Consider the following 16,495-nt stretch of genomic DNA (forward strand, 5'->3'; position numbering starts at 1 on the left):
CATCAAAAAGCGGAAGGAGGGCTGTAAGAGCATCCGGTCCCAAGTCTAAAATTATTTAACTGCACTGCTGTTCACTCACTCCATTCCACCACCACCACCACCACTGGGGGGCATCTTCCCAGTGCCACTTGCACTGCAGATCTTCCCCCAAACCCGCATCATTGCAGTTGCAAAGTGACAACCACCACGATACAGAGCAGCAAACCGGATGATGGGAGGGAGAATGGTGAGCAGGTGGGTGGGTGGGAAGAAGAATGAAGGAGGTTTGTTTGTTTGTTTGTTTGTTTGTTTGTTTGTTTGTTTGTTTGTTTATTAAATTTATGTACCGCCCCATAGCTGAAGCTCTCTGGGCAGTTTGAAGGTTTGGAAGTTTGGGGAGGTAACAGACTCTGCCACACCCCCAATGATCATCAGGGGTATGATGGGGCCCATTTTGGCTTGCAATTGGGCTCAGAATAAACTAAACTATCCTCCAAATTTGGGGGAGGGAGTGTGGGGCAATGGAAATAGCTCAAATTCTGAGCCTGGCTATAGGGCTACAGTGTAGGGCTGGAAATAGCGATGCCACTTGTCCATTTTTCATCAGCACCACCTGGGAGTTGGAGCTCTAAGTCCAGACATTCAAAACCTGAAAGAGGGAACAGATGAGTTGAGGCAGTGTCTTCCCCCTCTGTGCCCCCTTCTCCTATCGCTTGGCTCACCCAGAACCTTTGCACAGACTGCTCCATTTGGGAATCAAAGTCTGTGACTAGAGATTGAGAGAAAGAGACAGAGAAACAACTTCAGCATGAGACCTGGATGAGCCAAGGAACAGCACAGGAAGGCAGCATGGAGGCAAGATGTACTGCCTGAAAATCTGCTCTTTTCCCTTTCTCTCTGGGCCCAGCTGCAGGTTAAGAACATAAAAAGACCACTGCTGGCTCAGAGCAAGAGGCCATCTAGACCAGCATCCAGTTTGCATCAATGGACAATCAGATATTTCTGGGAAGCTTATAAGCAGGGGGACGTGAAGGAAACAGCTATCCCTACGTCTAATATTTATGGGTATACTGCCTCTTGAATTGGAGGTTCCATTAAGCTATTGTGGCTCTTAGCCACTACTAACCTTATTTCCTCTACCAGTCCTTTTAAAAAGCAACCTATCTGAGGTGTTCATGGACTCTGGAGCAAGAGACCATTATTATCGCTCCCCGAATCCCACCTGCATCCCAAAGACAGGACACCAGCCCCCTCCCCCCTTCTCCACACAGCTGATTGGCACTGTAAGAATGCTGCCACTTATGATCCAATGGCAGTGTTGATTTCACAGTGCTAATAATCTCTTGGTAGTGGTGAAATGTAGCAAATGCCTTGTTGTGTTCAGTGTTCACTTCAAAAAACCCTTCTTTTTTTAAAAAAAGTGATAATAATTATGATGAACTTGGCAAGGGGATGGGAGAGGAAAGTGCATGGAAGTACAGGTGGTGGAAGCAACTCTTTCAAAAATGTGGAGCTGATTCTGCAACAAGCCTTTGCACACCTCTGCAGTATGTAATATTAGCGACTTTTCACATTAGCTGTCTGGAGTGTGCATTTTCCCCAGCAGGCAGTATTTGGATGAAGAAACTTTGAGCAAATTAAATCTTGTGTTGGCTTCCGTGCCTCCACAAGCAAGAAAGCAGAGTTACTTCAGGCAAGCTTCATCAAACAAAGATAATGTATTTCAATGCAAATAAATGTTTTATGAAGGCAGACGTATGTGAACTCGTGTGACTTGGCATCTGTTTGTTTATTTCTAAATGGCCATTAACTTCAGAGGCAGGATCCTGATCTTCCCTTCATGGATAGAAGCTGAGCAGACAGAGCCCATATGTGTGGAGAACGGCAGAGGGAGCTGGGGAGAAGGATGGAAAGTAAAAGCATTCCCAGTCAAGAAAGGCTCTCTTCCTCTCCACTTTAAAGTTGTAAAGGGCTGAGATCCCATGCGTGTCCATAGCAGTGGAGTTTTTTAAGCTGATGTCTATGGCCATAGCTAGACCTAAGGATTATCCATGGATTGTCCAGGGGTCAAACCCGTTCATCTAGGTGACACACAGGGGATCCAGTGCTCAGGCAGGGGCGAACCCTGGATGATCCCAGCATAAACCTTAGATCTAGCTGTGGCCTATGACAACCTGGATCCCAAAGTGGCAACCCTGCAGGGCCAGCCCTACCATTAGGCAGAGTGAGGCGGCCACTTCAGGTGGCAAATGCTGAGGGCCAGGGAGGTATGTAAGGACAGTGCTCAGCCATGAATGTCGCATGGCCTGACCTGTGTCATCACCAGTGTTATATTGCAACATTTGTTTGAGCAGGCAGAGAGTAGGGCCAGGTGGAGCCGGGGAACAGGTAGCCATGAGGGGTTAGAACAATGATCTGTGTGTCTGTGGTCTGCCCTGCCCTGCACCTTCTCAGCTAGCATGCTGCCCTTGGGGGCCAAGGAGGAGAATGCTGTCCCATCATTAGTGCTGAGGATTCAACTGCTAGTGTGGTTGGCTTTTGGACATGGAATGGTAGAGTCACCATCTTGTCCTTTACTTCAGGTAGCAAAATGTTTGGGGCCAGCCCTGCAACCCTGCCTATAAAAACAGGAGGCTGCCAACCACATGGCAGGGCACAATACATCTACTACAGGTCTTTCCTAATTATCAGGGACAGACCTGGTTTTCTGAAAGCAAATCCCTGACCTGTTCCTATTTTTGCCCTTTGTGGAGACTTTCTCAAAATGTCATTCATATCAGTCATTCATCTTGTCTCTCCAGGGCCTCTGCTTAAAGCTGGCTGGGTAGATGGATACACCCTGTCTCCAGCACATGTGCATGCACAAACACCGAGGCACTGTGCAGTGCACAGCTTAAGTGTATCACACACTGCAGTTGCTGAGGCATATTGTCAACAGTTGGTCAATTACTGCAGGGCAGTTATGTTTTTTGTACTATCTCTTGATGTTTAAATCAAGATAAGGCTGTCACAGAGTAAATGAATGCAGCCTACAGAAGGGAGCCGAGGAGTCTTCAGCTCTGTGCAATTGTGCAGGGCTCACAAGGAGATCCTTGCTGTGACAACCAGGATGTTACAGGCATGGGGCTAGTTTCCTTTGTGAAATGTCACAGGATGTGTACAGCACATGGCTAGCAGTTGTTTTGTTTGTTTGGTGTATCATGTTAGGAACATGGGAAGCTGCTTTATCCTGCATCAGGCCATTGGTCCATTTAGCCCAGCAATTTCAACACCGATTGTCAGCGGCTCTCAAAGGTTTCAGGCAGGATTCTTTCCTAGCTCTCCTTCTGCATTCAAAGCTGGTGCTTTTCGCCCCTCCTTGGGCAGACCTTCCTGGACAAAATATAACTGAAAGAATAAAGGCCCTAAAAGACTGCAAATACCGTTATGTCACTGTGCGTAAGAGCCTAAATAGATAGGACAGTCTTTTTCCAACCTGTGACCTTCCAGATGTTCTAGACTACAACTCCCATCAGCCCCAGACAGCATAGCCAATGGTTGGGAGCAATGGGGTGGTAGTCCCAAACATTTGAAGGGCACCAGGTTGGTGCAAGCTGAGAAAGGACAATGGAGAGGTCTAAGTGGAACTCCAGTCTCTTGAAGTTTTAGAAAGTAGCAGCCATAAGGGCAGGGGCTAATTCACCTTGGGGCGATTGTGCTGGGGTACAGCGAATTTAATTTTGTCCCCCAGTATTGTTTTCCTGAATGAAATCCCTTACCGCAAGCTGCTGTTTGCTTCATTAAGAATTGTTTTTAGTGTACAGACCAACAGGAGCAATAGCAGCTTCGGCGGTGGTAGGGAAGCGATTTTCACTGAGGAAATGACCCTGGAGGAAAGAGATAAAGCCCTTCCCTCAGCACTCTGCTCCCAGTCTGAATCCAGAGAGTGTGAGTGTCCTGTGGCTGCTTTCTAAAATGCAAAGAATTGGAAGATCCTATCATTACTTTGTTTAGTTAGGCCCTAACTCTGCGGAACAGCCAAGAGAATAACCCCATATTATGAAGTGTGGTTAGTCCCTTCCTAGATTATAATGGACAGACCTCATGGCTATTCATATGATCCAAGGAGAAATCAAAGCTCTAGATGAAGCTCTGCAGATAGAAAGACAGGTAATATTTTTCCAGCTATCTCTGCCTAAGCAGCATCATTCACATGACTGGGGGGGAAAGATAGCTGATGTCCTACGTTGTATTACATTCATCTTTTGCAAGCTAGTTTCCTCCAGATGTGCTAGACAACAACTCCTATCATCTCATGCTGGCTGGAGATGCTGAGAACTATAGCCCAGCACAGCTGGAGGACAACAGTAATCGGCATTACACCATTGCTTGGGATATTCTAAAACTAGACCCTGTACCTTTCAAGTATCCCTCCATGGGACATTCCACATTTGAACAAATCCTAGCTGTGGTGTCAAGGTTACAACTTGTATAGCCTTTGGATTTTCAAATTGTATTCCAGGAGAAACCTGGCTTTACATAGCAGCTTATCAGGAGTTCCTCAGTAAGAATATCAGTAACGGCATACCAGCTTCCCTGAAAGTTAGCTTGTCCTCTATTACCAACCTTGCCTTATGTAGTGAAACTGTGGGGCAGCATTGGGCGTGTCTCAGAACACACACTCAGGCTGTACAAAGGAACAGGGAGGCAAATAGGCCCCAACGATGTCCTTCACGTATTGAGTGTAAGTCTTAAAATTCCTCCATCACCACCTCTATCCTCTGCAGAGGTTCTGTGACTGACACTCATGGGTTCCAAAGCTAATATGACCAGGTGTCCTACTTTACAGAGGACAGTCCTCTATTTAAAGGGCTATCAGAAGACAGTCCTCTATATGAAGGTGTCCTTGTTTGAAGGGCTGCCCAGTCCAAGTCCAGTTTAAAAAGCAGAAACCACCCAAGAAGGGAGAGCTCTTGAAGCTGCCCATCAACAGGACCTGAACAGCAGACTGAGCAGGCACACCGGTCACTTGGTCACTTGCTTCCTCGTGATGCTGAGATGTATCTCTATTTAAATTACAGTAACTATTTCTACATTTGCATCTATCTGTATAAATCAGTAGATGCAAAGTTTACACAAATTGGTGTCCTCTTTGGGAGCGATAGATTTGGGCCACTTTATCCATAGCGCTCAAATCCGTGTAGAAAGCATTCCCTGGATGTAAAAAGTTTGGAAAATACCAGCCAATCGTTCCCAGCAGTCGCCACCTGCACACACCCAAAAAAGGAGGGTTTGTTTGCTGCAACTGGGATGTTCCTAGGAATATTGTGAAAGGGCGGATGGGAAGAGAAAATGCAAGCGTCTTCTCAGTTACCCTCGGTAGATGCAAGGCCCTAGGCAGTGTTCCCCCAAATGGTTTGCACAGAGCACTAGCCTCGTGCCATTTAGTGAGGCTTGCACCTGCCCTATGAGCTCCCTGGACCTTATCCTACAAACCGTTACGCATTCATGGTCCCATTCAGCAGTGTATTAGCATGTTCAGCAATGAGGCTGTGATCCTCCAAACTATGGATATTTCATAACAAAGGTTTCTCAAACAGGCCAGTGTAACTGCAAGAAGTTGCTGCCATTCTCAAGCTATTTTTTTTTGTCCATTTTGTTTTATTTACTTAAACTGTACACAAATGTAAAATACTCCCGACAGCAAATCTAAGTGAAAGTTGTTTGGTATTTAAATTATTATGGAACAGAGCCTACAAGGGACTTTATTAAATAAACAACAATTGGGTTTTCTTTCTTTCTTTTTTAAACGATGTACATCTTATAAGGTCTGCTGTGTATGATGGAATAGAAAAGACACTGACCCAAACACAATGGAATCCATTTTGTACCCTGAAAAAGATTCGGTAGGCCTCACAGGAGAGTGTTCAGTATCATTACATGACATATAGATTATATGATGGCCTTGCCATCTGATAAAAATTACAATTAATATCTTGGCTTCTTTGGTTCCAAAATTTTATGTATAATACATTTCACTGTATTCATTATTAATTTTTGTTGCTATAAAAATAACCTTTTTTTTCAAATGGCAGTTTCTCTTGACTAAGTCATGCAACTACATCAGTGCAAACATGAAAAGCAATCATTCGCTTTTTAAAAAAGAAGCAAAAGATTTAATTTCAAGTATAAAAAAAATATAAAAAGTACCATCTCATTTCAGTCCAGTTTCATCGAGTATGGGTCGACACTTTAAATTGCATAGCTCATGCGGCACTTGTTTTTAACCTAGAGATAGTGAGCAAAGAGAAGTGCACCAGCAAGTACCAACCGTTCAAGGCATTGAAATCTGCAAGTGCTATAATAACGTGCATTCAGGCAGTTTTGCGAGTGCTATGCTGTAGCATGGATTTTTGAGCTCTCCAACCATCTTTGACATGTCCTGGGAAGGGGACTGGGAAACAAAACACAAAGAATTCTTTCTTCCCCTGCCCATTTTTCTCAAAAAGATTTGTGAAATGCTCCTGGCCAGTTACAAAATATGCTGAATTTCTCCCCACAAACACACACACACACACACACACCCTCACCCTCCCCAAAATGTATACACCTTGAGACTGTAATTTTTCTTTAGGACTTCTGCTATCACCAGTTTCCATTCTCCCTGTTCTCCCTCCCTCCCTCTTCCCCCAGCCCCACCGCACCACCAACGGCTCCAAATGTGCTCTTGCTGAATCCCCTGCCACGAAACACAAATTGCAACTTTTGATGTAGCCGATGTTCTGAGAGCACAAAGGCTGACAGTGAGCAAAACAGGGACAGGATGGACCAAGCCCTTTTTAGATGACATAACTAGCATAGCAATCTATGTGGGGTGGGTATGGGAGAATCCAATGGTCCGTTAAAGCATGAAATCACACCAACATATCATTCAGAAGAACATAGAAACTATTTTATGTTATGTTCATGGTACCTGCTTCTCTCTCTCTCTCCCATTTCATCAATATTCTACCCTGGAAGTGCTATAGGCCATTTGTGATTTATTATATACACACACACACACACACACACACACACACACACACACACTATGTTTAAACCAAGAAGATGGTCTAATCTTGGCTTAAGCAGGTAGCCTGCAGCTTCCTTTTTAGACCTTAGAGGTGATGGTGGTCATTTGTACGTTTGGTCACTTAAATACCTGTGTATGAGAATATATTAGACTGTTCTCTTTTCTTGTGCTTCTCTTTTCTTGTGCCAGGTGGTTTCATTCAAAACACCTGGCTGGCTGGCTGAAGAAATGGCTACTGGCCCATTCATGTCTATCACTGGCAGACATTTAGCTCCCTTTCCGTCACTCGCTTCCCTCCTCCAAGCTGATTCATGCAACTTGTGTATACGTGTTGCTGTGTACATGTGCTTGTGTCCTTGGGTGTGTGGGTGGGATTAAAGTACTTCATAGCATTAGTTTATAAGTGGTAGCATATTTTAGTGTCCGGGATCCACCAACTGCCACTGTCCTGACAACAGAGTGAAATGACATATGTTTGTCACTGCTGTGACTGTTGCTTCTGCTGCCGTTGCCTCTGCAGTGATCTTTTTTAAAAACAAAAAACAAAAAACATCCATGCCTAGAAGGAAGAAATACAGCCAAACGCCCCTCCAATTCCATTCAGTATGGGAATGTTCTCACCCCTCCCTCCCTGTTCCCTCCCCTCTCAAACACACCCCTCCAAATCAGGCGCAACCACATTCTTCCACAATCATATTGGGAACGTCCCTCTTCACGATGTTGTATTCATCATCGAAGTACAGCATGGACATTGTGCTAAGTTTGGTTGGGATGCAGCAGGAGTTCACAGTGCCTGGGTTCAGCCCTCGCATGCGGTACTGATTCACGACTGCAGTGTGAAAAGAGGAAGCTGAGCCCGGGACGCCAGCCAAATAGGCCGGGCAGCTCCCTTCACAGTAATTCCCATAGTAACCCATTGGCGCTATGATCCAGTCGTTCCACCCAATGTGTCTAAAGTCAATGAAAAACTGTTGCCTGCAACATAAATTGGTCCTGCCATCGCACTCCAGGCCTCGTTTCCGGATTCGGTGCTTGTTGTCAGCCAAGCGGGCTTGCACCACCAAAAAGGGCCGGTGAGATTCGTCCCCAGGGTCCACATAAATTGGCAGCACCGAATACTCTTCACAGCCTTCACACTGAATATCCAAGTTCAGCCTTCTTTCCCCTCTCTCAAACAGAGCCTGGATTGCTTCTGTCATGGGAAATGTGTGCCAACCGCTTCTTTTGAGATCGACTTTCTTTTCAACCACATTCCACTTGTTGCTAGTGTCCGGGTCTTGGAAATACACTTTGACTCTTACTTTTCGCCGGCTGCCTTTCTCCAAGACATACGGAAGCAGCTTCAAGTAAAGCCAAAGGCTGGCTTGAACCACAAACAAATTCTGATTCCCTTCATTGGAAATGAAGAAATAGAGACGCATTCTAGAGGAAGCCGGACCATCTAGGATAGAAGGATGGAAGGGGAAACTCCATTAAGTTCAGAAGAAGCATTATCATTTTGTTTTTAAAGGAATCCTTTGCACAGATTATTAAATGGCTAAAAAAATACCATATATAAATGTCCAAAGTGGGCTGGGTTGGGGGATATTATACATTACAAATTACCAAGTGACCTCCGTGGCTGAATCAGTAGAAAGAACCCCATTACAAAGTGAGTTCCCAGAGAAAAACTAATCAGGCTATAGGTGGGGGGGGGGGGGAGATGCAGATCCTTAGAAATCAGTATACAAGCAATTAAGGTCAGATAGATTGAAAGCCATGAAAGGAACCCTGTGAACACCTGGACAAGTGCTAATTAGGTTTTTTTAAGTGTTGGCCCAGTCAAAGCAGCCTTCGTGTATAATTTTCCCAGAAAGCACAGATAGTTAACAATCAGAGAATGTTTTGCTGGGAAAGGATTTGATTACAATTTAGATGTACTGTAATCTCACCTAGAAACTCCATGTTACTTGGGAAACACAAGCACAAATTGATCCATTTAAGGCCTAGTTCTTACAGAGGTTGTAAACCTGGGCCAGATCTACAACAAACAGGATATAATACTTTGAAAGTGGTTTTGAAAACGGTATATGAAGTGTGTCCTGGGCCCCAACAGTTATCAATGCCGTTATAAACTGTTATAAAGCAGTTGTGTAGATCTTGCCCTGGTCTGGATTGTACCTTTCAGATTGAAAGTGGAAGCATGCTCCTCCATACAAAAAATGTTCCAAGAATGGACAAAACTAGATTTCAGGGAATGGCTTAGCTAGCGTGACCATATGAAAAGGTGGACAGGGCTCCTGTATCTTTAACAGTTGCATAGAAAAGGGAATTTCTATGCTCTGCCCTCTTTTAAATCTGGTCACTCTAATATAGCTCCTCCAGCTTTAACTGTGGTGATGAAGAGGGAATTTCACCAGGTTCTCCATATAAATGACACCTGCTGAAATTCCCTTTTCTATGCAACTGTTAAAGATACAGGAGCCCTGTCCTCCTTTCCATATGGTCACCCTAGCTTAGCCATCTCCCTGACATGCTAGATTTCTAAGTGCTGGACTTTTGAGGCCAGTGGAGCAGCATTCAATTATGTGAGCTCCCACCTGCAGTCTGAAGTGGTACAACTGACACCAGATGCGAAAGAGGACAGGGCTCCCGCACCTTAAATAATTGCACCGAAGAGGAAGTTTTGCAAGGCAAGCTCTGCCTCCTGAAATGCCTTGTTCTACACAAGTGTTAAAGACGTAAGAACCTTGTCCTTATTTGCATCTCGTCGAGACGATTGGTCTTTCTGCTCCTGGGAGATTTAAAACTGCTGTTTTGTTTAAGCATGGATACAACAATCACTAACTACATACAAGCCCCACTGATTCTGTTGGGTGAGTTAAGCAATGCTAGATTGTACCATTTTATTCCTGGAACATTAAAAGGAAAAAAAACACCAATGCTATAGTATCTGGCTGCTGCCTTCTAGTTCTTAATTTATATGTTTATGATATGAGCAATAAATGGGAGAAGCTGCTGCTGCTATCTCCTAATCCAAATACTTCTGACCCAAAGTTACCTAGTAGTGAGACCGTCTGAACTCAGTGGGATCAATTTCTAAGGAAACATGATTAGGATGAGACTGACCCTAGGTTTATTCAGTATTTTTCATTCAGTTTTATTCCATTCCATTCTGTTTAATATACCAGAAGTAGAAACATTAGTGCTGATATTGTTAACTAGAAATAATAAAGCTTTGTAGTCTAGGCCCAGCTCTTACACTGCCATTTAATCACCCTGTTCTCTTTATATATAATCTTCAGATGGCACTTTATTGTTAGTGGATGGACAGGTGAACTTATTTTATACTTCCTGGGACCATGGCTGAGAGACTTGTATGTCATTGTATCATGTCACTGGGCTACCTATAGACAACCCAAACATAGCTCTAGACCTGTATGCAATATGGAAATTTGTAAATATAGTAAATAAGCAAATAAGCAACCACAGCAAACAAGTAAACAACCAAACCCATCAATGGTAAAAAGTGTAAAAGTAAAATGAAGAAAAAGTAGAGGAGACTGAACAGATCCATCTATCTTCCTCTTCTCCATCCACCTATCTTCCTTTCCCTAAACATGCAGCTATTACAGTGGCTTCCATACTTCCTACCTTAAGGGAATCCTTCCCATATCATGGGCCTAATCTATACCTACCATTTATCCCGGGGTGGTCACAAGGTCATCCCTGCACGTCCAAATGACGCACAGCTGATCCCAGGGTGAACCAGGGACGAGCACTCAGTTCTACTGGGATAGCTGGGACTGCTTTTCCCCTGTTCCCCCGCCGCCGCCCCACTATCTCGGGACCATCCTGCACTCTGTGGCCAGTGTGGCTCTGCCTCCTGGGGTCCTACGTCTTCCCCATGAGTAGCAGGGCTCAGGAAACAGGCACAGAGCTGTGCCGGGCGGGGGGGGGGTTCCATGGGCATTGGGGATGAGGAGAGCATTTTTGCCATCTTTGGGATGGAGTTCAGCTTCTTCCAGTGCAGGGGTTGTGTGTTTTTAAAAAAATAAATCAATAAATCTCACCTTTGCACAGGATGGCGCCAATGTAATTGTGCAAACGTCTCCTCTTTTTTTAAAAAAAAAAATGGTGCCCTGGAATGTCCCTCTTTACTTCTGGGACAACTCGCTGGCATGTGGCCCCTGAGAGACAATCCCGGAAGTGGAAAACTCTTTGATCGTCCCTCCCCTATCCCCAAAGGGCTGCAGGTGTAGATGAGCCCCTGGTCTGCTGAAGAACCTCTGGATATCTGCCATGGATCACCAGCATGTTGCAATTAATGTCATGTGCATGCTCAGCTCATGCTGGGGACACATTATCAGGACACACCATAGTCTTATATGAACTGTAACTTAAGAACACATGCAATGTTCTTCTGTGACTGCATATGACAGGGAAGGGAAGATTGTCCACCTCACTGATGTTTCCTTTGAAAAATTCCCAGTAAACTTCCAAGGAACCTTCAGGTCCACGTGGAACACAGCTTGAAAACCACTATCTATTGTACACATTAGTGGGTTGGTGGAGGGACTGAGAGGAAGATAGAAAGAACATAAATTATTATGGTAAATTTATTGGCAGCTATAGGGTAGTCAATTTTAGAAGTATAAATACAAAATACAAGAGAAAGGGGGGAGAGATATGATAAAGGCCACTGAGTAAGAAAATCTCACTCAAGTGGATAGGACTAGTGAATAAAGAGATGCTCTATTTAGATAACTTACAAAGTAGAAGGTGGGCATTGATAATATTTGTGATGGAGTCTGAAAATGATGAAAGGATTGTTAGCAGTTAGATGAATTAAACTAGGGATGGATGGATGGACACAGTGTTATAAAGAACAGAACATTATGCAAGTCTAGAGGGACACAGCATTTGGACTATCAGGATGGATGTTACAAGAGAGAGATGGAGATGTACGTTGGATAGATAATGAATAGGTAAATGAGAGGGGAAATTGATTAAAGGTTAGATAGGGTGATTATGGTGAATGAATTAATGCACTACTGCTGGAATGCGGAGGAATAGATGGATGAGTATGGAATATGTAACAGTGCACAGAGGTATGTGATGGTTCCTCTGTAGTATAAGGGTAGATAGATGCATGCATGCCAAAAAACCAAATGGATGGATGGGATCACCAGGTGACAATGTCTTCATGAACAGAGATTCAAGTATACATGAAGAGTGTATGTCAGAAAAGGGGTTTATAGGGCATGGCCCAGAGGATTTGTTTAGCAAGAAGGAAGCAAAGACTACACCTGAAGTTAAATGCGACAAGGGAGCAGAAGGGAGTGAAATAATGAGTTGGGTGTTGATAAAATAAGTAAACAAAATACATCATCAATGGGACAGGCAGGTGCCAGTAGTCGAGGGGCATAGGAGGAGATGACAAGTGGGTGTGCAGAAAGAAGGTATGACTTGATGGAGAGAAGAGGTCACGCAAGGTTAGAAGTAGGAGAGTAGATGTCCTGTAAGACACTGGAAAACAGAGGGTATGGATAAATAGGTGGATTAGAAGAGAAGGGATAGCGGCATGAGAGACAGTGAATGGGCGGTGGTAAGGATAAATATAGTGAAGGTGCCAGAGCAGCATGCATGAATGTATAGCGGGGGGGGGGGGAGGGAAAGATGTAAAAAGAGATCTGAACTTCAGAGCCCAATGGATGGATGGATGGATGGATGATGGATGGAGATGCCATAGAAGATGTGCAGGATTGGTTAGGTGAAGGAATGGAATATATGTAGCAAGTACTGCAGGTGAATAAACAGGGTGGGCTTGATGAATAGGATGGATGGATATTCTACGGGTCTGGATGTGTGTTGAACAGAGTGAAAGGATCTACAAGGCAAACTGACAAATGGAGGAATGACCAGAACCCAGCAGGAGATTTACAAACTTAAAGAGGCAGGAATTGGGCCTGCAGGGCAAAGAAAGAAAGGCAGGTGATGGGAACACAGAAGGACAGAAGAATGAAAACAGGCAGGAGAGGCATGCAGAGGTGAATGAATTGGGTCCTCAATTCAGAAACGTGAATGCAAAAGTTGAGATGGGATGTGCCATCCAGCTCCACGAGGTGAGCGATGGCTTTGCAGGTGGTCGAGAAGCCGCCGGGGTGAAAGGAAGGGCGCTTGGGCGCGGGGCGGAAGGGGCGCCTACAGCCCGGCGGGGCAGGTGAGGGGCGTTCAGAGCCCAGCGCGCTGGGTCCACGCCGGAGGGCGGGGGCGGAGGGTCCCACCTGTCTCCGCGAAGCTGATGATCTCGGAGCTCTGCTCGTGGGCCGGGGCCCCGTCGCTCGCCTGCCCGTCCAGGTTGGGGATCTCGACGCGGCCGTCGTCGCGCACCTTGCCGGCGTGCAGCTTGCGCAGCGCCGTGACCAGCGCCGCCTTGGGCACCGCGTGGGTGATGTTGGGCCGCTCGCGCATCTGCAGGCGGCTCAGGATGTGCCTCTTGACGGCCTCCAGGAACTCGCCGTCCGCCGCGCCGGGCTCCTCGGCAGGCCGCCGGAAGCCGCACGACGTGCAAGTGTCCTGGGGGGCGGCTCCGGGAGGGGTCGGCGAGGCTCCGGCGCCCAGCGCCAGCCAGCACGCCGCGGCCAGCGGCAGCAGCCACAGCAGGAGCGGCGGCAGCGAGGCGGCCGGGGACCCCCTCCGAGCCACCCCGTCCATGCCGGTCGCCGCGCAGGTCCGCTGCCCCGGCGCTGGGAGCCGAGCCGGGCGGGCAGCCGCCGAGCCGGCCGCGCGGAGCTCACCGGGGGCGGGGGAGCGCCAGCAGGGGCGCTCCGTCGGGAGGGCAGCGGCGGGCTCAGGGCGTCCCTCGCGGGGCCAGCAAGCCGGGCGGCCGGCGGAGGGGCGCGTCGGGGGCAGCTCAGCCGCGGCCGGCTGGGGTGGGGGAGAGGGGGCGATCCGCTGAGCCGGTTCCCCCCGGGGCAGCCGGAGTCCCCCCGCAGCTGCGCTCCGTCACTGGCCGGCGGGCGTCTCCGAAGCGGGCAGCTCCTTCGTCATGGTTCAGCCCTTCGCCTCCAGCCAGGCAGCGTCCAGCCAAAAGCGGGCAGCGGGTGGAGAGAAGGGCGATCGGGTTTAGACCAGAGTCATCGGGGGGGGCAGAGGGGAGGGTGGAAGCTGGCGTGGCGTGGCCGAGGATCAACCAGGCAGATTGAGCGTCAATCCAATTTATAGCGCCGGACTGGGGACACTCCAATCAACGAGGTCTCCCTCACCTTCGCCACAAGAGCAGGGGTGGGTGGGAGGAAGCCAGCCAGATCCAATCCACCGGACCGGTCTCTCGATGCGCTCCGCAGCTGTCCTCCTTTGCACGGTCGGGGGGGCGCGCGCTCTCCCTTCGGCGCCCGCAGCCTTTAGTCCCCCGCCTCTGGCAAAGCCAAGTTAACCTGAAGCAAAGAGCGGGGAGCACACAGGAGAGGGGGCCCCCAGAAAAGATCCAGTCAGATCCAGAAAAAGCAGTCGCTCCCTTTCCCCCCCCCTGCAGCTTGGGGGGGTCAAGTTGGGGCTACCGTCCAGCCGATGGGGCCCCTTCCTGGGGGTCCCGCGAGCATGCAGCTGTCCACACAGTGAAGCAGGAGTTTTTTAAAAAAATTAAACAACGAAACAAAATCGAGCCCCGGGAGCAGCAAGGCAAAAGCTGCAGAAGCAACTCAAAAACCAAGCCAGAAGGTTTAAGTCTACTCGCTCTTTGAAAGGGCTTCCTTTGAATCGAACAGTCTTCCCCTTGTTATTTATTCGGCACTGGGCTTTCTCGTGAGTAAACGCAGACCGACCGACCGACCGCGCTGCCTCCCACCGACAGTTTATCTTTGCCTGTGCCTTGGATTTTAATCTCTCTCTCTCTCTCTCTCTCTCTCTCTCTCTCTCTCCTGAACCTGACGTTCCGCCTCCGATCGCCAAGTAGAAGGTCTCGGTTGGAAAAGCGCCTTGTTCTTCCTCGCTTATCTGCCTCTAATCTCCTGGCGACGAATCCCCCCTCCTCCTCTCTCCCTTTCTTTCTTTTTGACCTGCCAAATCACAACATTGGGCCACTTTTCTACTGAAACTTTTATACAGAAGTTAAAACCACGTGGGAACTCCAACCTATAACAGACTAGGCGCCACAGGCTCCGCGGTGTTTAGGAGATTAAGCATTTTGCCCCCAGGCTGCTGCAGCAACTTCCTGATGTGGAAATATTAACTATGTTTGTTCCTTTACCTACGGACACCCCCCACCCCCTCACCCTGCAACAACAGCTCTTCGATGCACACCCACACCCTGCACACGCGCAGAGAGAGATTATACTGGCTTCCATTGCCAGAGAAAAGGAGGTCTAGACTAATGCAATGCACATAAGCTACGATCCCATCCATGTAGCGGTTTAAAGCCTGAGCTGTGAGCTGTAACTTCTATGGCTGAAACTTCAGCTCAACTACAGTGAAGTAGCCAGATGGTCATCCTTATGCGTAATATAGGAATAATAACAACAACGTCCTACCTTGCAGGGCTATTGTAAGGATGATGGAGATAATATGTGAGTGCTACAATATTTGCTTTGGAATGTATTTGGAAAAGCAGCTTACAATTGATTGATTGATTTTATCTTGTACACTCCTAACACACGTTTCTCTGCACAAACAACACGCTGATAGGACAGCCTTCCCTCTCAATCTGGTGCTTTTCAGTTATCTTAGATTACAACTCCCAGGATTCCTGAGCATCTGCCATGCTAGCAAGGGCTGATGGGAGTTGAAGTCGCAAACATCTGGAGGGCACCAGATTGGGGAAGGCTGGGGTAGGATATGTATGCAATACCAAACAGAAAAAACTCACCAGGCGTCTAGGCACCATGCTGTGACAGCCAACATACTTTCCATGGGTCCATGGGGACTGAGACCCGAGTATGAATCCCATGTCAGCCTGCTTGCATGGCCTTTGGTAAGACATGGTCACTCAGCCTTAGTTTCCCATCTGTAAAATTGGAAAGAACTGTCAGCTACCTGGTGGATCCCTATTGCAAGTGCTGGAACAATAATAAGACCTCACTCTTGAAGCGCAAATATGTACGCAGGTTGGATGTAGTAGCAAGTCTGACAACATGGCACAACTACATCTAATTGGGAGGACACCACCACTCTCTCTTTATAGGCAGGAAATGTGTGCGGGTGGAGAAAGGCGCAGAGAAAGCCCTCCGTGTTTGCAAGATGTGCCCAGTGCCCAAAAAGGCAGGACAGCTGCTTATCCTAGACAAATACGGATGAAAACTAAGCAGCAACGGGGCTCTGCGTCTCTTTCTCTCCTCTCCATGTCTCCATAAAAGATGGGTCCAGAAGAACGCTCCGAGAATGAGGCACCCTTCATCCGTGCACATCTGGGGTGGGTGAACGAAGAAGGCTAAGTAAGGCCTGGCAACGGGGAAAGGCACTGCTGGGTGGTTTCTGCAGTGGCCTTTT

General features: G+C 47.3%; 1 protein-coding gene across 1 annotated transcript; it reads right to left on the bottom strand.

Moving 5' to 3' along the window:
• Positions 1-7,685: 7,685 nt before the first annotated feature.
• On the bottom strand, positions 7,686-13,726 carry INHBB (inhibin subunit beta B). The gene is made up of 2 exons (XM_063118322.1): positions 13,297-13,726; positions 7,686-8,471 (listed from the first exon to the last, which is right to left on the bottom strand). The coding sequence occupies exons 1-2, from the start codon at positions 13,724-13,726 to the stop codon at positions 7,696-7,698; spliced, it is 1,206 nt and encodes a 401-aa protein (XP_062974392.1). The 3' UTR covers positions 7,686-7,695.
• Between the last annotated feature and the right edge of the window lie 2,769 nt (positions 13,727-16,495).

This window comes from Elgaria multicarinata, chromosome 2, assembly GCF_023053635.1.
Source record: "Elgaria multicarinata webbii isolate HBS135686 ecotype San Diego chromosome 2, rElgMul1.1.pri, whole genome shotgun sequence".
Taxonomy (NCBI): domain Eukaryota; kingdom Metazoa; phylum Chordata; class Lepidosauria; order Squamata; family Anguidae; genus Elgaria; species Elgaria multicarinata.